General features: G+C 38.4%; 3 protein-coding genes across 3 annotated transcripts; all 3 read right to left on the bottom strand.

The window, feature by feature from the left end:
• Positions 1–73: 73 nt before the first annotated feature.
• ampd1 (adenosine monophosphate deaminase 1 (isoform M)) lies at positions 74–12179 on the bottom strand. Its single transcript, XM_060880864.1, has 15 exons — positions 12003–12179; positions 7716–7878; positions 7077–7179; positions 5986–6151; positions 5325–5544; positions 4752–4881; positions 4450–4644; positions 4137–4268; positions 3793–3956; positions 3576–3702; positions 3013–3176; positions 2629–2749; positions 1604–1777; positions 1150–1260; positions 74–828 (listed from the first exon to the last, which is right to left on the bottom strand). Exons 1-15 carry the CDS (start codon positions 12022–12024, stop codon positions 673–675), a joined length of 2148 nt encoding a protein of 715 aa, XP_060736847.1. The 5' UTR covers positions 12025–12179; the 3' UTR covers positions 74–672.
• A 409-nt stretch (positions 12180–12588) lies between these two features.
• nras (NRAS proto-oncogene, GTPase) lies at positions 12589–17162 on the bottom strand. Its single transcript, XM_060880867.1, has 5 exons — positions 16900–17162; positions 14839–14968; positions 14175–14353; positions 13904–14060; positions 12589–13757 (listed from the first exon to the last, which is right to left on the bottom strand). Exons 2-5 carry the CDS (start codon positions 14947–14949, stop codon positions 13638–13640), a joined length of 567 nt encoding a protein of 188 aa, XP_060736850.1. The 5' UTR covers positions 14950–14968; positions 16900–17162; the 3' UTR covers positions 12589–13637.
• Positions 17163–17960: 798 nt separating this feature from the next.
• asb13b (ankyrin repeat and SOCS box containing 13b) lies at positions 17961–22961 on the bottom strand. Its single transcript, XM_060880865.1, has 6 exons — positions 22824–22961; positions 20831–21030; positions 20595–20745; positions 20126–20260; positions 19796–19987; positions 17961–19301 (listed from the first exon to the last, which is right to left on the bottom strand). Exons 1-6 carry the CDS (start codon positions 22861–22863, stop codon positions 19117–19119), a joined length of 903 nt encoding a protein of 300 aa, XP_060736848.1. The 5' UTR covers positions 22864–22961; the 3' UTR covers positions 17961–19116.
• Positions 22962–23061: the final 100 nt, after the last annotated feature.

The raw sequence follows: 23061 nt of genomic DNA on the forward strand, positions 1-23061 counted from the left end.
AATAATAATAATAATAATAATAATAATAAATAAATGAAATGATAAAAAATGACACAAAAGGATGACACACATCTTCAATTATTTATTTTATTATGATTTATTCACTTAAACCTCTTTTCAAGGGTTTCAAGATCATCATGATTTATTTCAGCAAAAATAAATTCATCAAAAGAAATTTTGTGTCTTTATTCACAACAGTGTTTTTTTTTAGACCAGCATTCCACTATTCCACTGACTCCAAACCCGTGAAAATGTTGTCACAAAAAAATAAAATAAAAAATAAATAATCACATCACAATCGCCGCTTAGATTGAACTGGACAACATATATACTTGTTTTTTTTAGTAAAAGAAAAATAATCTAAAAAAAAAAAAACATTTACAGCTCCTTGGAGATTCCCAGGACCCTTCATTGGGATCTGCAGGTATGTATTGGAGCAGCAGTTATACTTGTATGAAGAAACGCACCTAATCCTGTTACACTTTCACACAATTTATGCAATATTATGTTATATAAGGAGGAGTGATATAGTAAAAGACTTTGCAGGGCACAACATAGTGCTATTTATGGCATGGCATGTTTTTTTTTAATTTATAAAATTATATAAAGTGCTAAAGATTAATGCAGAACCAGTGTGTATGTGTGTGTTAGAGAACAAGATTTTATAACCATTTAGTCACCCATGACACCTTCTTTAATGAGGTTGAGCTCATAGCACATTGTCTCATAGCGATAGGCCATACGGATCTGAGCCACGTTTGTCTTGCGTATATCGTTGCCTTCTGGACCTTCCTGCAAATAATTCTCACCCAGGAAGTGAACCTTCTCCTGTTGGGGATGAATGAAATGGGTTGTTTAAAATAGAAAAAGAGAATACAGCAAAACAATTTGTACTCTTTATCAAACATAGATGTACAAAGGTGCATTTATGTACATTTTATGTCCATTAAGCAAAAAGGACAAATAAACATAGTTTTTCTTTAAAGACTTCTAATTACTTTTAATTAATCTACCATAGATAAAGACTAGCATAAGAAATGTCTATAAAGTTATTGCATTTTATTTATTGACCATGAACAGCTGTTATTCACAGTCATGTGTCAGTCAGTCAAGTCAATGTGCCATAAAACCAAAACCAATAAAGCCTACCTCATGTGACAGGCCACTCTGCAGGACGCTGTTCCTTGCGATTTCACACATATCACAAGTGCTTAGTTTGAAAACTTGAGCTGCAATGGCATATTCCTCCATCAAGGGCTCCTGAAAGATAAAAAGGTTTACTTTATCGTTTTACATTTCTTCCAAGGGGACTCTACATCATTCTATAGCCACTGGTGCCCCAGTCATTACGTTTACTTATATTATTACACTGCAAATACTGCTATTATATACTATACTATACTACTAATATTAAGAGCTTCAAGTTGTGCTAAGATTTTTTTGTAGGGTTTTATTTCTAGATCACATCCAGAAATGACAGGATTTGGTCAAAACACAGCATTATTAAATCACTGGTTTTGATGGACTTTAGCATACATGTTCATAAAGACTGTTGTTGTATGTATCAGGCTAACTTTTTTTTATGGCCCAGTCATATCGTTACCTTGGTGTAGTGGAATTGCATGGGGTCATCAGTGGACAGAGACACCACCAGACCCTTCTTCTGGAACTCGAGCAAAGGGTTCTTGTTATACTCCAGGAAGAGACTGTTGTTGCTAAGAGGAGACATGGCAATGGGGATCTGGGCCAGGAAGTACAGATACTGCAGGACTGGGCTCTGTAGGACAGAGGGATATATGGAAAATATAGTAAATATTGTAAGTATTATAATTACAGAATCTGGCAGAGTTCATCACTCAGCATGGCTTAGAACGTTTGTTTACAGTTGAGACATCGATGCTCTGAACCTCACAAACCTTTTTCCCAATTTTTTTTATTAATTTATTAAACACCAGCTTAGATTGTCAATATGGATGTAAAAAGACAAATGGTTCATATTAATGCACTCTTAACCATGTAATCTACACAGGGGCTCCCATATACATGGATCACTTTGTATTTAATATTTTTGACAGGGTGAGTACTGTAACTGTAACAGGCTCAGCAAAAACTGTTCTTTTGGGGGGTTTCTTTATTGCTGTGTTAGGCAAGGAATAAAACACTTTGGAACATGTTGTTATAGGAAAATCATTTTAGATCATTCACATCACCCACATCAGACAAACCCACCATTGAATATTTTCTTATAACGTCAAAGCTCCAACGGTTTTATTCCTTCATAAGATTTGGTGTGTGTGTGTGTTTGTGATGCAGATATGCTTTTGTTCCCTAGATTGTTTCCTATAATCATTTATATCTGTTTTTTTTTTTCCTTACATTTAGCAGATAATTTTATTCAAAACAACATATAGGTCAGGGGAATATAATTCAATCATAGAGCTGGGATTCAGAGTGTTATCAGCTGTGCTTAACAGTCCCAAAAGTGGTTCTCCAGCAATCCTAGCAGCTTAACAGTCTTCTGGTCACTGGCACAGAATGTTAAATACTGACCCAGCACTGCACCAGTTCTCAGAATGAATACAGCTACAACTAGTGCCAGCTAGTAATATGGACAGGTAACACACCAACCTTCTTAAGATTCAGGCCGTGAGAGATGTTGTCAGCTGTCATGAAACAAGCCAGCAGGTGAGTGATAGCTCCTGCCTCCCCACAGTGTGGCCTGAACAGGAACGTGTTCATTCCTCTCTCCCTGGGAAAACACAAATGTTATATATATATAAACTAGTAATACCTCAGAATACATGTACAAACATTCAAGATTTAGTCCCGGTGTGTCATAGAGCTGTACAATATATAGAGTTGTCTAGCCAGCTCTGTTAGGTTTCCAGGACCTCTGCTGGTTAAACTGCATACCACAGATTTATCTACCCAAAGCAAACTCATTAAATGCAAATCACCGATGGGCCTGATATTTTGAAACCATTTTAAAACTACCGTCTTATAGACACTTACTTGCGCAGCTGGTTGAGCATAGCAATGTTGGCATACATGTAGTAGATGTAGTAAGTGTAAGATGGGTTCTTCACACTGTCCCACTTGTTTGGCTTAGGGCTCTTGGTGGAGAACATATGACCGCTGTGCTTAGATTCGTCGTCAACACTGTCAAAGCCTGTGACCTGTGGGTATGATAAAGAAAGGATGGATGAACCCATAATGCTGTTCAGACAGTAGGACAGACAATTGAGTGAAAAGGTTTACATATCCTTAAATGGAGGTGATGCTAGATTTTACAAATGTTAAAATGATAACAAATAATTATATTAACATGGTGTATAAGTAATGGACAAATTCATTACATTTAGCAGCAAATTGCAGCACAGAATCCTTTTTGTATGCCATATCAATTACCTACATCCAACTTCTTTGTTCTTTTTATTAACTTCATTTAAGATACACTGTAGTTTGGAGAACATAATAACTAGTTGGTGGTAGTAATCATTTATTTGGTGACTTTATTTGTATACTGTATTGATGAATGACTTTTGGTTGTCTATAACGCTCACTAAGTCACTTACATGTTGCAGGAAGATGCTCAGTTCAGGGTACGACTGCGGGTCAAGAGTGGCCTGGAAAATGGGCATGAAGATATTCTCCAGCATTTTCCCAAAGTGAGGCACAAAATTCCTGGCTCTGAAAATATCACTGGATGAAGAGACAACAGAGTCAGTTAAAATGTATATGGACATATACAGGTGCTATTTGTTTATTGTGTACAACATTATCAGAACATACTAGATTCTGGGTACTTGAATCATCCACTTAAGGTTAGGGGAAAACACCCTGTTCTTGTTGAACCAGCTGGAGAGTTTTATCCACTCATTGGGATTACAACCATAGATGGACAGACGAGGCTCGGCATACTGGTACCTAGCATCCTCGAGGTCGCTGGCTACTTCCTGTGTAATAAAGATCCAAGCTGATTGGTTGATCAAACATTAAATCAGCTAATGTGATTAGATTTTATTAAAGTTTTTTTGTTTGTTTTTCAAAGCCCAATTTTTAGCAGCCACAAATGAAGGATGGTTATCCAAATGGTGATGAATTGGCAGTTTCAGTGTGTTCCTTCGGCTGCTTACCTTAATGATGGTGGCGAAGTACTCTCCTCCAATGTGGTTCTCAGTCTTCAGATAAAGGTCACGCAGCTCGCTGGCACCCACAGGGTTGTACTTGGCATTGAACTTATCAAACCGTTGAAAGGTTTGTCTACCCTGCAGGAATAAAACTGAGGATCAGATGACAGTTTGTGCATATATACCGGTCTGACAAATTATCACCATATTACAATTTTAGAACCCTTCAAATGACTAGAGGTGTATATAGTTCAAATAAAAATGTTTTTATTTAATTTACTAGCTATGTGGATTCCATTACTATGAGAGTAGAACCTACAGCATGCACATCCAGTGAGTCTACAGTCAGATCGTAGGGATGCAGATTGAGGGATTCAAAGAGTTCCTTCAGGGTGATATCCTTGCCCTTGATATTGTGCACCACTCGTTCAGCATCTATTCGGTAAGACTTCTTGATAAAGCGCAGAAGATGCTTCTGGTTCATGCAGGCAGCGGCATGAATGTGAGTGTCGACCTACAGAAAAAACAGAAATGTAGGACTAAAATGCAGACAAAAGAATTTCTTAGTGCTCAGCTGCCAATATATAAAAGCTAGTGATTAGTTCTTTAGATCTGCAGTACCTTCCTGCAGTTGTAGAAATCCCTGTGGGGGTTTTTCTTCAACTCTTTCATCTCCTCCATTTCGTTCAGCATCTCATGCACGTTAAATTTGGACATGAGGAACTTCAGACGACGGTGAGTGTACGTCTTTCTAAAAAAGCCCCAATCAAATACATGTGTAATATTCATAAAAACAATTACATTTATAATTATTCTATACATTTTAAATATCCTTGCCAAATACTGTACCTCTAGAGCCACTGTAATTATTGTGATTATTTACTATACTGTAGACCAGGGGTGTCCAATCATATCCAGAAATGGCCAGTATGGGTGCAGGTTTTTCGTTACAACCAAACAGAAGTCACACCCAAGTCTAATGAAAACCAACACTGACTGATTAAAGATCTGGATTGAGGTGCAGCTCCTGCTTAATTGGAATGAAACCCTGTACTCACACTGGCTCTTGGCAGAGAAGATTAGACACCCCTGATGGAGGCTATCAACAATTTACATGAAACATCAGGTTCTAGGTGTTTCCATGTTATTGCATACTACAAATAATTAAAAAATAAAACATTCTGGAAAACCCACGTTGGGCCCTGGGCAATGAGGGCAATGAGGAAGTTCATGTCATCAATGAAGGTGTTGTAGTCAGGAGCAGGCAAAGGCAAGGGCTGCTTTTTGTCTGCAGCTGCTTCATCTTTATAGACGTAGATGATGCCATCCTGCATGCGAGGCACGTAGTCAGCTTTAGCAGCCAGAGAACTGGTGCTAAAAGGATCCTCCCCTTTTTGAGGAGGTGAAGTGAAGACTGCCACACACAATACAGGCTGTTATACATATAGGCATGTTTTATTGAGCAGAAATGACCACAGAAACAGTAGCTATGGTTTGCTGTCATAAGACAGGTGCGGTCTGATATGGCTCAGTGTGATGCAGTTCCAGAAGATTCCTGAATGCTAACAATAGTAAACAAAACTATATATATATATATATATATATATATATATATATATATATATATATATATATATATATATATAAACCTGTGATTTGCCTTGCAAGCAGAGCTACTGGTACATAAAATTAATCAACAGCTTCTGACCAATCAGAATAGAGAATTTAACAGTTTAACAGTGATGTGGTATAAAGCATAATTAAACAAAAAAATGAGATAAAAGTAGAGTGAATGATCATCGAATCAACAAAACTGCACATAAAAATTGAGTACTAGATTGTTTTTTTTCCCTACCTGGCTGCACCTGATCCGTTGGTTTCCACTTCTCCCCCTCAATCTCACGCAGGTATTGAGACACGGTTTGGGGGAATCTCTGCAAAGCCAGCTTCATGTACTTTTCTCTGATGTTCAAAGCACGGTGCAGACCCTTGCAGGCCAACTCAAAGTCATCCATCGTCACCTATGGATTGGGTGGTTTGTATAATATTTGATAGAGCAATTGTATTTTGCAGCAGGTATTAAAGCTATCACTGGATAAATTGCCAAGTTAAACAAATGTGGTAAATGTAAAGCATTATTTGGTACTTTATCAGTACATATTCACATACTAATAAACAGACAGAGATGGCATGCAAAATTTCATGATACCAAATCAGGTTCCATGCTTGTGTCCCTCCATTAAAAAGCTACATAAAATGTCATGGCTCCGTCCAATCTCAGACAGACATCTAGCTCCTAAGTACATGTTCTTACCATTCTTTACTCTTCCAAAGAAAAGCACAAGGTTGTCGTGTATATTTCATGTACAAAAATGATGCTGCCTAAAAACAAAATTTGCATTACAGTGGGGAGAATAGTGAAACTGACTCAGGGCTGTCAAGTGTCACATATTTCGGTCTTTGCTCACGCTCTCCTGCCACACATGGTATTTCTCACACAGAAGAACTTTTTGACTATTTATCATATATTTAATATGCTGCAGCACCATAATGTATCTGTCCACACCGCTGTCTCTATGGAACCGGGCAGGAATCAAGCGCGTCTCCCCTGGAGTTTTTAGTCGAGCCTGACACTTATCAGCCAATCAAATAAAGAGGCTACACAATAGCCAATCAGAAAATAGCACTATCTGGGTAAGATTTAACGCAACTACCAATAAAAAAAAAACATATTCATTAGCGAGGGTATTTTCGATGGTCGGTTTGAACAAAACCTCAACACGAAACAGCTTGTATCTGGACGGGACATTGTCCTCAATCATGACCCTAAAAATGGCTGGGTGGAGGGGATGTCATGCCTGCCTGTCTTCAAAACTTGAGAGCCCTGCTGACTACACACAACTTCTAGTTTTTATAAGAATCAGAAGTTTTCATATATAAACGTACCCCAGCGGCATAGTCTCCTGTGATGGTCACCCTCTGGAAGTGAGGCACTTCGAGATAGGTTGGTGTTTCTTCCAATTGTTGGGAGCGAAGGATATGCTTCTTGCTGTGAGAGAGTTCAAATCAGAGGTAATGACACACGAATTGTCAATAAATGACATTAATTAGTGACACAGCAAATAAAAGCCAATGTATGATTGTTAATTCAACCAAAGTTGGCTAACTGAAAACGGTGCAATTACAGATATCTGATAGTTAGATCAGATAATTACTTGCCTGACTGTGTTAAACAGTTACACAATGCAAATAGAGGGGAATAGAGGGGTGTGTAGTGTTGGGTCAGGGTATTAATAAGGCCACCCGAATTCTTCCACTCCAACCTTGGCAAACATGTCTTTGTACACAGAGGTATTGACATACTGGAACAGGTTTGGGACTTTTAGCTCTAGTGAAGAGAAATTGTAATGCTACAGCATGCGGTGACATCCTATATGATTGTGATTACAACTTGGTGGCAACAGTTTGATGAAGAACCTCATTTGGGTGTTCTGGATATTTGGCCATTGATGTATTTTAATGAAAAGATATACACCTGGTAAGGCATGCTTTATTGTTGTTACATGTTGTTATGTTTTCCCTCACCGTCTCTCAATATCATCCTCCATGGTCACATGGTGTGCCAGCTCCTCGTTGAGAATGGGGCAGTCACCCACTCCAAAGAGGGAGATCTCCTCACGGATGTCTTCATCCTTGGTTTCAGAGGCGAACACCTTCTCAGCGAATGCACGCATGTGTTCGTCGGTTTCTAATGGAAAAAAAAAAACATCTTTTACTATCATGACTTGTAACAAGACCACAAACACTCAAACCTGATTGGTGTTTAGCACACTGATGATAATGGATGAATGAAAAGCTAAAGACATTATTGTTCTTCAAGGCAAAGACATAACCAAACAACAAAATGCACACTGTTTTGTTCCTATGCAAATACAAAACACGCTGTTCATTTTAAATTCAGACATGAGTCATATTTACAAAATATATGTATATATATATATATGTGTGTGTGTATGTATATATATATATATATATATATATATATATATATATATATATATATATATATTCTAGATTTTTTTGGACCACTTAAAATAATACTTAATCTAAGGCATGAGAGCAAAACAGATGATGGAGTAATATGACACCTCAATAAAGCCAGAACATTGACAGCTGGTACTGGCAGAGAGACTTAACATTCATCATAACCATGCAAAGATTTACATGATGATCATAGCGATCTATTAAAATCACAGGGAATCTAAACGCAAATTTACATGCACTTCAGCTACACATGAAACGACCCAAACTCTCGTGAATATAAAGCATCAAAAGGCAAAGCGAGGTGTTTTGTTATACTTACTCTTATCTGAAAACGTGTTTGCCCAGAAGCAAACGTACAGGATCCATCAGACAGGATGAAGAAAAGGGAAGCAGCAGATTAGACTTAAGAAAAGTATGTTAAACCCACCATAACACTTTTACATTGAAGAAAAGAAAACAGTTCCATTATCCCAAGTGCATTATAAATTGTCTTCCATTAAGATACAGTAATTCATGCATCGTGTGCAGTGCCTTGAACATTTTGTAGTGTTAAAACCTAGAACTGAACTGAACTTAATTAGGATTTTGATTGATGCTGCTGTTCCATATAGAACTACACACTATTTTGCCCACTTTTAGCATTTCAGGATATAACACTATCAAAAGTGCCACTGTTGGTGTTCTAAGAACGCTTAACCTTCAGGAATCACGATAGGGCCTCAAGAAGGTTTCCAGTCATTCAATCATTTATTAATTATAAGCTGAACTATTCAAATATTTAACATCTTGATTATGTTTAACCTCATATGCAAACATATGCACTTACCTTGACTGACTACTTAGGTTACTACTTACTACAGAATGATTATTATACAATCAGTAGTCATACAGTATACTTTAAAGAAAAGAGAAAGTTCGGAAGAGGAAATGCATGTTTTTTTAAATGATGTCCATTTATCTGTTCACCCCTACAAAGGGCTCAAAAACTGTCCCAATAATAAGAGTAATTGTGAAAAACATAAAAAAAAATTCTTGTATTTTTAAGAGAGCCCATTATATGCAAATGGTGAACAATAAACAAAGGGAAAGCACACTCTTCCCCAACAGCACACAAGCCACTCCATAGTCACCAACTTCATCTATTTCCTTATATCATCAATGTTTAGCCACTTTAGCAGTTTGGTGCATTGGTAAACTGGATGTATCTAGCAGTTCATGCTCAAGTTTGCACCCCCCTACTCGGGAATCCCCAATACTTACGCTGTCCCTCCTCTGAGGTAGTAAATATCCCAATCACAAAGGGACAGAGGGCATGGAGAAAGGGCAAATGAAAAAGAAACGTAAGCCATTGTACCAGATTTAGTGTATATAAGGTCAAATATTGCCGCCCCTGGTGAGACAAAGGTATTCATCCGTTCCTTCGGTCAAGGTCAGGGTGACAGTGGGTCCAGAGCCTAGCCTTGGAACATTGGGCACGAGGCAGGAATACACACTGTGTGGAACGTCACACCATTGTACACACATGTCCACAATTTATTTTAGCCGTTCCATCTACATGCATGATTTGTAAGGTGAGAGGAATCTGGAGGAGAACATACACAGAAACTGTGTGCTTCGGTTTTACAGTAATACACGGTTATTAAAATCTAATTAGAAAATAATGTACAGAGTAACATTGCTTTAACCAAGTACTAACAGTAACAATGTGGTAAATAAAATACCGTACATTTACAAGGTATTTTTTTTTAACAGTGCTATATTCCTTGGTGGCCACTTCAGTTTTCTCTTGGTGTTTCTATTTTTTGCTCTAAAAGAAACAACCTGGTGACATCAGTGACTAAAGATATTCTTGTCAATTATCTATCATTGCTGTGATTATCTTTAGCTGACATAAGAGAGTAGGGGAACACATCCAGCTGCTCTTCTGGACACTCTATATACCAAACATGACGGTGGCTTTTGGCAAAAGCTAATTAAGCCTCATCCAATTTTATGCTTCACCCAAATATTTGGTTTGTTTTCTGTAAGAATCCAAATGAGGCTTTCTGTTTCAGAAAAGGTTCAAAGTAGAATGACTATTTAGTACATTAGACCCTTAATCATCCTTGAAGAACCCTTGTTCTATTGGTATAGTGGTTATAGCTTCACTTAGATCATTCTTTAATTTCTTCATCGTTGTCATGATTAAAGTAGCCACAGATATACAGTCTATCCTGGAGAACTCAGTAGAAACCCAATGCAAACTGCAAATACGGAGAACATGAGCGTAACCCAAGCTCAGGTTAGAACTCTTGCCCCTTGAGCTGCGAGACAGCAAAACTACCTACTGCACCACTGTGACCTAACCAACTAAATCAGCTCATAAATTACTCAGCAAGGCTAAAATAAGTCATAAAAAATGGTGAATGCAGAGTATAGAGATTTCTCAGGATTTTAAATGAAACTACTGCTCTACAGGTCTAAATCGATCACCTTAACACACGTGCATGATTATTAACACTTTTTATATTATCTAAAAGTGCGAAGTGCTACGTTAAGAAGCACTGATTCTCATTCTCCAGTCCTGGAAAACCCCTGTGCGCTTTTCTTTGCTCCAACACGTATGGCTAAAAACGGCAGCAAAACTGTTAATGATTAGCTTTGGAGCAGGAGAGAATTTTTGAGCAAAGGAAACACTAAAGCAAAGGTCATCGATCTACGTTCCGTATCCAGCACAGTCATAAGTTAACCCTAGCAATTAAGATTAAATCTAATTAATTGCATTAGAAATCTTTGGCCAAATTGTAAACAGATTTTACAACCTATCAACTAAATGTCCAGGGCTGAAGACTATACAAAATAGCTGACTATTCTGGAACCGCGACCAACTCTAAAAATAAAGATCACCAAAATCCTGTGGCCCCTGGAAGCCCAAATGCACGTACGACGAGTGGGTTACATGTTTTCTTATGTAACTTAACCAGACTGGAGGGTGAAAGTGATCTGGCTTCTACCTTTTCATCGAGTCAGACACGGCAGAGCAGGGACAGAGCAGATGTCCAGAATCGCTCTTTAAGCTGTGACTCAATTAGACCTGCATTTCTTTCCTATTGTAGCCCTTTATTTGTTTCTAAGTGTAGTATCTAGTATCATTCTGTCATTAGGGAATTAATATAATGATGTTTTTTTTTATTTAAGTATATGTTGTACTGTAAATCGTCGTGGTGTGCATATTAGTGGTGCTAGAACGGCAGCTTGCAAGGTGATATAAAAAGAGTTGTGTTCTGAAGCTCCACAGGAAAAAAACAAACGTATTGTCAGGTGAAGATCACATACCAAACCTTTTTTACCTTAATGTATAGATTAAAATATCACACATTAAGATTAAGTATACTTTTCTGCATCACGGGTCTACATTAAGGGTTCTCAAAGTATCAGAATGTTTGCAGTTAGGAAGTACAATACCCCAGGAAACAAAACAAGACTAAACAAAACATCCTTTTCTGTTTGCATTGAACTGAACAAAACATGGGGTTAATGCAAAGACAAAACAGTATTTATTTTACACGTTTTCTAATTTTATTAAAATTGCATTTGGGTTCAAGCTAACAAAAATAAAGTCATTTATCTGTAGAATAAATCCATTTATCGCAAGTGACTTTTTATTAACTAGAACAGCTTGGATAGTAGAAGATCTTCATGATGTGTCCCATAAACAAGCAAAATAACAGTTTTGGGTTCTACATCAGCAATGACTGGAGTTTTAGATTTATAAAATAAAATAGTCACACAATTGTGTTGCAAAGCTTCTAAGCAGGTTTCTGGTTGCTGGTGCTGTCAGACACTCACCTGGCACTTGAACCTTAGGCATGTTGGCAGTGTGTCGTTACAGTAGCACCTTTACGCTGTAGACAGACAGAACTGCTCTCACACACACACACACCCACACCGTGCGCCGGCAGCAGGGAAGTGTGCGGCTCGTCCGTGTTCGGATGCAATAAGAAACATCGACTGGCGAGTGTAACCAGAGCCACGTACCAGCACAGGACAGGAACGCAGGAGCCTCCAAGCTCTATTTTAGGATCGAACTGACAGCCAAGTCTCAACTGACAAGTACACCAAGACATTAGAAAAGCGGAGAGACTGGATAGGTACAAAAAAAAGACCAATTTTCTTAAAGGTGATGAGTTTTTATAATTAATTTACTAGGAAAAGAATATTGAGGCACATGAAATGTCTTTTATATAACCGTCATTCTTGTGACATAAAAATGTTCATTTGTAAATTTCTTGATTAAAGCCATGATAAACAAAAACCAAACAAACCAATCACAGCATAAAAGATCAAGCAATTAGCAAAACAAAACAAAAAAAAAAAACCAGACAGCAATTTTAGTAAACAAGAAGTTTTTTTGGGAAAAAAATGTCATGTTGAAAGACATTTTGGGAATTTTAGCACCAGGCAATGAATGGGATGAAGATGTCGATTCTTTGTAGAAAGACAAAGTCATTACTGGCACTGCAATCTGAAAACAAATGATGATCATGTTCCTAGAAAAATGTCTTGCGGGCAAACTTCTAAAGGCAGCGCATACTTTTGGCCAAATTTAAACACAAACAGAAATACAGAGTGTGCATTTGGGCACATAACAGCAAGGCCTCAGCTTCCTCAAATGCTTCTTTCTAAACACTGTTGAATACCAGAACCACAACATTCGCAAACATTAATGCAGTCTGCAACATAACCCGCATCAATTAGCGAGCGAAAGGAGAGTATTAAAGAATACAGAAAAAACACGACATGCAAGTTTAAAACTAAAGAAGTCTGTTAACCTCCGTTAACCCAGTCTGTTTTTGTTGCTGTTGTTGTTCCAGTGTTTTGTTCCCCCCCAGAGTGTCTGCAATCACTGCAATCTGAAAGTGTTCTCGTCTCAAACTCATGGCTGAAACACATTGAATGCCCTTGTGAATAAAATTCCATTGAGACCACAGATGCTACAACAAGCTAAGATGGAAAATAAAATGAGTGGGAGCAGGAATATGTAGATTAAAAAAAAAAAACATTGAATGTGAAATGTGAATGGAAAAAAAATAATTATATATAGGCACTTCTGCCTTCACAGTATTCCTGAGAACTGAACTTACAAATAATATTCAGGTCAAAACAGGGAAAGACGAGATTTCATCGCTTAACGACTTATTAGATAAATGCAGAGGTCAAATGTCTTGTATCGAGCCCCTCTTTTCCGTCGCAGCAGGCTACACAGTGAGCAAGTTTGAAATGAACCCTTTTAGCCAGCAGGGGGCCCAATGTAGAAAACTCCACCGCCAAAGCTGATTTCAGGCCACAGGATTAAAAGGTGATAAAAAATAAAAATTGGACCACTTCACAAAGCTTTTCAGTCACAAGTGAGTGGGCGTAAAGTTTTCAGCTGCTGGCTAATGAGCTTGCAAGGAATCACTGGGAAGGTGGTGCGTTTCCTGATCACATGACTTCGCAGGAGACTCCGAGACAACCCTGTTTCCTGTCCTCCCTGCTGTTGAGTTTCTTCATGCGATAATGACGGATCTCCCGGACCAAGGTGTAAAAAGCATCCTCAACTCCCTGTGTGCGGAGGGGAAATAAAATAAATAAATAAATAAAAATCCATGTGACCTCTGAGCAAGACACATCTTCAGCTGTGTAAATTTTACGTTAAAACTTAGAGGAGAAGGACAAGCAATCTGTTAAATCCATCCATGATTGCTTACCTGTCTGGTCTTGGCTGAAGTTTCTACAAATTCAATGCCGTAGCTCCTGGCTAGTTCCTGAGCCTGTTTGGTGTCGACGGTTCTGGCCAAATCACATTTGTTTCCAACCAAGACCATGGGCACATCATCAGAGTCCTTTACTCGCTTGATCTGCTCCCTGAAAGCAAGAAATTCATTAAAAAGGAAGGACTGAAAGTTCTCTGTAAGAACTTTGTGTTTCGGTGTTTAATTCACATGGCTTCGCTGTAATTGTGCCACGTTAATCACCTACCTGTACAAATGCACATCGGCAAAAGACTTGGTGTTGTTGATGGCAAACACACAGAGGAAGCCCTCGCCAGTCCTCATGTACTGGTCCCTCATGGCACTATATTCCTCCTGTCCTGCGGTGTCCAGGATGTCCAGCAAACAAGTCTCCCCGTCTATCACCACCTGCTTCCTATACGAGTCCTGGATAAAGATCCAGCCATTTAGTCGGACAACGTATTTATGAATATTAATCTAGTGTCTTGGGTTTGCAAATACATATAAAAAAACACATGGGTGGTTCACTGGATTTCAGTAGAGTGCTGGTTCTTAGGGGCGTAAACCTTAATGATTACCTAATATCAGATTGGCTAATTATTAATCCCTTAATGACTTTCCAGAAAAACAAGCCATCGTCAAGAGAATACATGTACAGCCCATCACTGACTGTACTCTCTGGTTGGGCTCATGTTTGTGGAAGAGGGTTGATGGGGCTTTCTTGTGTGTGTGTTCAGCTGCATAGTTCTCATTGACACAGTGGTGGCTTCATGTGTTTCAGATGAAGCTCACAGTAGGCTTCACCCTCAGACTATTAGCTGCTGTTTGATAGGTGAGAGCTAGCCAGTGGGTGAGAATTGAGTGTATTCAATGGAGTTGCAATACATAGCTTTCCAAGTTCTTTGCAGTACCTCTATGGTGGGGTCATATTCGTCCACAAAGTGATTCTGGATGAGCTGGATGGTAAGCGCGCTCTTCCCTACACCTCCTGCTCCAACCACCACCAGCTTATACTCGGTCATTCTGCTGCCGTAGTCTCACCTGGACAAACAAGGCCACAAAACCCTGTTGATCATAAAATCTCAATTTATTTAGAGTAGACTGTCTTGAATGTAAATGATCCCCTCAGACTGCACACAGTAAAAGACAGGAGGTAGGGAAGAGGGGCTGGGATTCTGACACTGATCTGCTTTGCAAATCGAGCACTAGAAATCAAATTAAAATAGAAACACACTATGGGGTTACATAGGGTTGTAATGTGACACACGACAAGCCTTATATAACAGACCAAAAAAATAAAATATGGTGGCAATTATTGGTGGACCTCTTACTACTGGGATTAGTTAGTACTTTGCTCATGTCAGATTTAATTTTCAGATTTAATTTTTTAGTGCTCTAAAACTGATGTTATCCTCTTGGCTAAATAAGAGAATTCTAAGATATTATCACCTTCCCACAATACCCAAGAGTGAGATTCCATTTATTCGTCTCTGTCTGTCTGTCTGTCTATTTAGCAATCGATATCTCTATCCTCGTACACAGATCTCTAGAAGCGTCTCCACCTATCCTTGTCAATCTCTGTCTCCATCCCACAATCTCAATCCACCCATCTCTCTCATTCCAAGCTTTGGCTAACATTTATTAAAAAGATAATAATCTCATTATTCTCATTCATTAAGATATTATATCATGGTGCGAACGGTTTCATTTGTAGTTCTAAATCGGGTGACGTAAAAGGTCATAATAGAGACGACTCATTGTAAATCAATCAAAAGTCATATTCATATTATTGTTCGCATTGTGCATGCATCATCAGTGCCAAGTACTTGTAATGCATGCACTTTTACCCACAACTTGCATTGTGATCTATTCAAAATTTCCAAATATACACCAATTTGTCAGTGTTAACTTTAATGCCTTGGTACAACTTACTCAAAAGGTGTACATGTGTGCTGGGTAAGACGAAACCTGCTATGTGGCAGCCACGAGCACCATGAAAGGGTCATTTTTTTTTTTTTTTGCCTGAAATGAACCGGACAGCAGTTTGGAATCGACACTGATTCCGAGTCCAGGTCTTAGGAGTCGATTCCAAAACAAAACAAACCAAACCCAACCCACAAAGCAGGATAACAGATAACACTTTTATAATCATTATTATGGGTACCAATGGAGATGAACATATTCACAAACCTAACAGGTTACCTGTTATGAACTTAGCTCTCATAACCGGACAGCAGTTTGGAATCGACACCGATTCCGAATCCAAGTCTTAGGATTCGATTCCAAAACAAAACAAACCAAACCCAACCCACAAAGCAGGATAACAGATAACACTTTTATAATCATTATTATGGGTACCAATGGAGATGAACATATTCACAAACCTAACAGGTTACCTGTTATAAATTTAGCTCTCATAACTTCAAAATTATTCCACATTTGACACTTTTTATAGGCCGTTACGTTATAAAACATTTATTTTGACGTTAATTCTGTTTTACAACACAAAATAATGCCAGACTGCTTGTGTTTATAGTGTACAAAGAGACGTTTATTAGACAGCAACAAAGCAAAACTCGAACTTTAGTTATAAAGAATCGACTCTACTGCGTTTGAATCGACTCCTACGTTCCAGTGACTGAATGAAAGAATCGACAATTCATTTGGATCGACTCCCATCCCTAATAGACTCTTTAACCTCGTTTAGGTTTGTAACGCGACTGTCATATGAGTCTAGCTTTTTAACTCTTATAATAACGGTCAATTTATCTTCTTTTTTTTTTGGTTGAAAATGATTAAATAGCGTCCAGTGAAACCCAAAGGCCAAAAACTAGGTGAATCACTAGCTCGAGAAACGTTAGCTCGCTGATAAACTCATTAAATCGTGCTAATTAGATACAACTCGTGTTTCTGAAATCGAAAACTGAGCATTTTATTCGAAAGACGTATAAATGGTCAAGAAAGCAACTCACCAGTGAAGCCTGCAGGTTTCTCACTCCCGGTTGTTAGCTAGCTTCTGAATGCTAATTAGTTAATCATTCTACAAAGAATCATATTTCTTCATTTAGCTAACAGGACTATGTAGTTGTAATGCAAAAAAAAAATTAACTGTCACTACGAGACAGACCTCTGTACAGATTTACACGTATAAAAAAAACCAACAAGCTTGTTTGTAAGTTTAAAGTTAGATGGTCAGGTTTCTACCAGAACTAGCAGCGTTTTTCTTTCACACCCATATTCATCAACCCCGCCTACCTTGTTAGGATTGGCTCAAAGTCCAGACTTATTGCGCGCAGAAACTAGGGACCAATCGTAGCGCAGAAAATTACTTAAGACTAACCAATCATAGAAATGAAGGCGGGGATTAATAAAAATACAGGTAGAAAACACAATAATCCGATTCCCCTTAAAGGTTGGGCTACTTCCTGGTTGTGGGTCCTGCGTCTTCATCTGCTGTTTAATGAACCACTTATTATTTTTTTTTTTACTTTAACGTACTTTTAAGACGACTGCCATCTATTGTGCTGGAGGACAATGATATCGATGATGATTATTTATTAATTAATTAAATGTCTGTATTGATTCACACCAATATAAACAATTCTATACAATATTGATTTAATTTTTTTTAATGAATCTATTCAACATCACCACTTTAAAGATGCATCAGGTAAAAAAGTGCTTTACTCCTTAAGCCTACACACTCCCCCATTCACACCCATATTCATGAAGCCCTGGCACCAGAATCTATGCTGGCCCATAGTGTGTCTATAAAATGACTGATAAAAATCCATATCCAAACACACAAGTGAATCAGAAGTGGTTTAATACACTTTAGTTAGGTTTGCATGCCTTAATGCATTGTTTTTCTACATATCCTTCAGGTTATTTGTACAATATCCCTTATATAATATAGCATATGTAGATTTTACTCTCCTTGTTGTACTGTTGCAATATATATATATACATACATATATATATATATATATATATATGTATATATATATATATATATATATATATATATATATATATATATATATATATATATATATATATATATAGGCTTTTTTTCTACAGACACATAGAACTGATAAATAAACAGGCAGCAAAACAAACACTTTCCAAATTAACCTGTAATTCTTTTTTGCAATGATTCCAATACCTGCAAATCTGAAGTCTTGGTCCCATGTTATCTTGTACCTTAAATCAAGCAAAGCCATGAGCAGGGTTGGACAATGTGGACCTTGCATAAAGGTGCGAATGTTAAACAGGTAGCTCAACGTATTTGCACTCAGCAATACATTTCCTGTCTCTTGCTTTCTGCTCAGTGTTTGACTTTGTCAAGTGTTTATGCAGAAATATCAACTTGACAACTGATTCCATAGATTCAATATTTTTCATAATTTTTTTAAGACAATTTAAGACAAATATTTTAAGACCAGATATTTTTTTCCTCACTACCAGTTTTATGATACTTGGCATCACTGACACTCTTAAGACTTTTTAACTTTAAACAAATACAGAGTGATAATCGTTTCTAGACTTTTTGATCTTGGAAGCAGAATGTGTAACAATACATGTTAAAATGAAATCTAGATTACAAACATACAATTTACAATACACACTAAACTGTATACAAATGAGAATGTAAATACATCCTACAAATAAATACTGCATACATTGTGAATGAAACAATTTTTTTTTTTTTTTTTGCAGTTTGTGAGCTGATTTTCTTGTTCAGCCAGCGCAAAAGAAAAACTGTTGAATTTCGAAGGAATTGGAATTGAGGAATTGAGCCTTATTTATACACTGCTGTACTAAGAAGAAGTGCATCCCAAATCGCATACTTATGCACTATTCTCTGATATTCTTAATAGATGCAGCTTTAGTTCTGTAGCAGAATAGTATTTTAAATTAGCTCATACTGTGTGATTTATTTTTCCACATTTTCAAAATTTGCATTTGCAATTAAACATGCGTTTACAAACATTTCCATGTGTTTTTGTGTCATTTGCCATCGACTGGGGAACAGCTTATACTTCTGGTCAGTAAAAATGGTAGTGTTCCGTTTGGTACGATACTATCCTTCTAAAATGTATATACTAGACGATAAAGTACATAGTGTAAGTGCATAGTGTACAGTACGTCATTTGGGACGTACCTACAATATATTTCCAGACAGTCGGTCAGCTTCGGTCGGTCAGCTCGACTTGTGCGCTTGTCAGGAGTTTATGAGGCGGAGTGGGCATGTAAGTGAGGTAGCAGATCATCCGATTGGGTAAACCCAGCTGTGGCACCGCCTCCAGTGCTCGTTTTCCCAATGCACTTCTGAGTGCCACTCTGCTTAACTGCTGAAGACTAAGCGGTTCATCTGTATGAGCACAGAGAAAAGCATACAGAATCACAAAAAAAATCTACAAACCTTATTCTGACTATTGTGGTTATTAAGATGTTATGGGTCACATGACAACTGCAACATGGAAGATGTAGTATGTCCAGATTGTATTATACTACACACTACACACATATACTGATCAGTACAAATCAGTACTGAACAGCCGAGCAGGTACGAACTACTGCATTCGATTCAGTATCCAAACTACTTAAGTACTAACTACTGTATCGATTCAGTATAATACTGACTCAAATGCAATAGGTACTAAAACAAATGGAGTAGTACCTGAATCATATGTAGTGGGTACTGAATCATATACAGTAGGTACTGTATCAAATGCAGTAGGTACTGAATTGAATACTGCATACTAAAACTGCATTTGATACGGTACCCACAGATTCAGTACTAAATTGAATGCAGTAGGTACTGTCACAGGACGACATTTCAGACACACGCATGGTGAAATGTACCTTCGTAGAACTTGAGGCAGAGCGCTGTGGCCGAACCAGGGTTGACATAATCGATCGGCCTTTTGCCAAGGTTGTCTCTGGAAAACACGCTACCCCCAAACTCAATTAAGAGCTCAATCATCTCCAGGTTGTTTGCTTTAGCGGCATGGTGGAGGGCCGTCTCATGAATCTTTGCAGCATTTACGTTTGCACCTTTAGATACGAGTTAAAAAAACATTTACATGGTTTGTAGAAGTATAGATGGTGTCAATCATACACAAAAAGGATATCCTTCACCAAAGTAAATAATGCAACCAGCTCAGTTTCTGACTCGCAAGGCAAAGTCTTTACCTGCATTCAGTAGAATCTTGACACAGTCTAAATGCTGCCTGGCACAAGCCACATGAAGGGGAGTCCCGAAGTGGCAATCGTGAGCCTCCAAGAGAGCTCCTTTCGCTATCATGAGCCTAACGCACTCGGGGTTGCCTGGTATACAAACAAAAATTATATCGCATATTCATTTGCTTTGCATTCGCTCCTTCGCACCACTACAAAGCTGTGTATATACAAACACTGTTTACTGACATGGTATGTGATGGATGTGTGGGTGGATAAACTGATGGATGGATGAATAAATGGGTGAATGCGTGTGTGTGCAGGTGGATGGATGGGTGGATGAATTGGACGGGTGAATTGATTGGATGGATAGGGGCTGGAAATCAGTTTGGATGAACTTGGAGACCATGTGTAATTTGCCCAAATAAAAACTTGGACATTGGACATTTCAGCTATACAGACAGGGAAAAACAGGTTATCTTACCACCCATACAGGCTTCATGAAGGGGAGAAAAAGTGAAGAGAGGAGGGTTCACCATGGCTCCGTACTGCAGCAGCAGCTTCACACACTCTAGGCTGCCAGCTGCACAGGCATCGCACAATGGTGTGCTCCCGTCTATGTTACGTGCGTTCACCTGAAACCAAGTCAATAAATAAACAGGATAAGCAATTTATCCAATGTCACTAGTCTTTACATAGTCAAACATAAATAAAGCTTACATGAGCTCCAGCTTCCAGTAGCAGCTGTACGCACTGTGTTTGGCCTTGAATACAAGCCTCATGCAATGGAGTTATGGAGTCCACAGCCACAATGTTGACCAACGCTCCATTTTTAATGAGCTTCTGAAGTTCTGCTGCTCGTCCATGAGCTGCTGCTTCATGCAATGCTGATCGGTCCGTCCAGAAGCCCAGGCCATGTGCTAAACACACAATGAAAGAAGTTAGAAATAATGCATATGACTAGACATGTAGCTGTTATCAGTTTATACAGATGAAAAGGCTTCAGTAATTTTTATTTCATGATAATATCAGCACATCTAGACATGGCATACAACTGTCATTATTACGCATATATGAGTCTTGTGTCTATCACTGAGATGAGAGACACCTGAACAAGTAGCTTTAACTTCCTGAAGCCCAACATACTCCCAGGTTCTAATGTATTATTGTTTCTATAGGAATAATATGTAATAGTAAATAGATCTTAAGTTGTGTTGTTAGTTAATAATAATAATTAGAATAATTTAAATTATGACAATTTCTGTGAAGAGACATAGTTCGCATTTTGGAAGGAGTCTCCATCGTCAAGACTTAGTAACGGTTAGAAGTGATGGGTGGATGGATGTGTTGATGGATGAGTGAATGGATGGATGGATGGATGGATGTGTCGATGTATGAGTGAATGGGTGGATGTGTTGATGGACAGGTGAATGAGTGCATGAAAGAATGGATTGATGGATGTGTGGGTGTAAAGTAGGATGGGTGAGTGGGTTTTATGAATGGATGGTGGATGAATGATAAATGCATGGATTAATGGGTGGATGGAATGGATGGGAGGATGTGTGGGTGTAAAGAAGGATGGGTGAGTGGGCTTTATGAATGGATGGTGGATGAATGGATAAATGCATGGATTAATGGGTGGATGGAATGGATGGGAGGATGTGTGGGTGTAAAGAATGATGGGTGAGTGGGTTTTATGAATAGATGGTGGATGGAGGAATTGGATGGGTGGGTGGATAAATGTATGGATTAATGGGTGGATGGAATGGATGGGAGGATGTATGGGTTTAAAGAAGGATGGGTGAGTGGGTTTTATGAATGGATGGTGGATGAATGGATTAATGGGTGGATGAAATGGATGGGAGGATGTGTGGGTGTAAAGAAGAATGGGTGAGTGGGTTTCATGAATGGATGGTGGATGGATGGATGAATTGGATGGGTGGGTGGATAAATGTATGGATTAGTGGGTGGATGGAATGGATGGGAGGATGTATGGGTGTAAAGAAGGATGGGTGAGTGGGTTTTATGAATGGATGGTGGATGAATGGATTAATGGGTGGATGAAATGGATGGGAGGATGTGTGGGTGTAAAGAATAATGGGTGAGTGGGTTTCATGAATGGATGGTGGATGGATGGATGAATAAATGTATGGATTAGTGGGTGGATGGAATGGATGGGAGGATGTATGGGTGTAAAGAAGGATGGGTGAGTGGGTTTTATGAATGGATGGTGGATGAATGGATTAATGGGTGGATGAAATGGATGGGAGGATGTGTGGGTGTAAAGAAGAATGGGTGAGTGGGTTTCATGAATGGATGGTGGATGGATGGATGAATTGGATGGGTGGGTGGATAAATGTATGGATTAATGGGTGGATGTGTTGGTGTAAAGAAGGATGGGTGAGTGGGCTTTATGAATGGACGGATAGTTTGGATGGGTGGGTGGATAAATACATGTATTAATGGGGGAATGGAATAGACGAATGGGTAATTAGAGGGATAAATAACCTTAATTTACTCCATAGGCTCATAAAACTTAATTAGCGACTCCACAAAACGGTTCCATATCCAGATTAAATTCCTATTTAATTTACAAGTGCTATTTTGTTTCATATTAATTTAATGCCTAAAACCTCGACGTTAGCATACGATTAGCATACGTTTGAATTTAGTAGCTGTTCTTGCTAACAACTTGTTTCCTAGTCTGTCTTACCTATTTCAGTAAATAGCGTTGGCCGTGTGTGCATGTCCATTTCCTTTTTTCATTCTTTTCAAAATCCGTTTAATCGAGTTGTAAACAGATTAGCATGGCATGGCAGATATCAGCTAGCATAACTCCTCTTGTTTACATTCTTACAGCGGTCTTAGCAATGAGTCAATTCTACTTCCGGTATCCTGGGCTGGATTCAGTGACAGAGAAAAGGCACCCAGATGCAGTAGAATAAGATGTA

This window comes from Tachysurus vachellii, chromosome 11 (assembly GCF_030014155.1).
Source record: "Tachysurus vachellii isolate PV-2020 chromosome 11, HZAU_Pvac_v1, whole genome shotgun sequence".
NCBI lineage: Eukaryota > Metazoa > Chordata > Actinopteri > Siluriformes > Bagridae > Tachysurus > Tachysurus vachellii.

What these genes read in the sequence shown, in the direction of transcription:
- ampd1 (XM_060880864.1), bottom strand. Translation starts at nt 12,024, where the DNA reads ATGCCTAAGGTTCAAGTGCCAG. An exon ending in CTCATTGCCCAGGGCCCAAC is followed by an intron (nt 4,882 to 5,324) that starts GTGGGTTTTCCA and finishes GGGCTTTTTTAG; the next exon opens with AAAGACGTACACTCACCGTC. An exon ending in ACTTCGCCACCATCATTAAG is followed by an intron (nt 3,957 to 4,136) that starts GTAAGCAGCCGA and finishes TTTATTACACAG; the next exon opens with GAAGTAGCCAGCGACCTCGA.
- nras (XM_060880867.1), bottom strand. Translation starts at nt 14,949, where the DNA reads ATGACCGAGTATAAGCTGGTGGTGGTTGGAGCAGGAGGTGTAGGGAAG. An exon ending in GCCGATGTGCATTTGTACAG is followed by an intron (nt 14,061 to 14,174) that starts GTAGGTGATTAA and finishes TCTTGCTTTCAG; the next exon opens with GGAGCAGATCAAGCGAGTAA. An exon ending in CTTCAGCCAAGACCAGACAG is followed by an intron (nt 13,758 to 13,903) that starts GTAAGCAATCAT and finishes CTCCGCACACAG; the next exon opens with GGAGTTGAGGATGCTTTTTA.
- asb13b (XM_060880865.1), bottom strand. Translation starts at nt 22,863, where the DNA reads ATGGACATGCACACACGGCCAACGCTATTTACTGAAATAG. An exon ending in TACTGGAAGCTGGAGCTCAT is followed by an intron (nt 20,746 to 20,830) that starts GTAAGCTTTATT and finishes ACTTGGTTTCAG; the next exon opens with GTGAACGCACGTAACATAGA. An exon ending in CTGCCTCAAGTTCTACGAAG is followed by an intron (nt 19,302 to 19,795) that starts GTACATTTCACC and finishes GTGCTCATACAG; the next exon opens with ATGAACCGCTTAGTCTTCAG.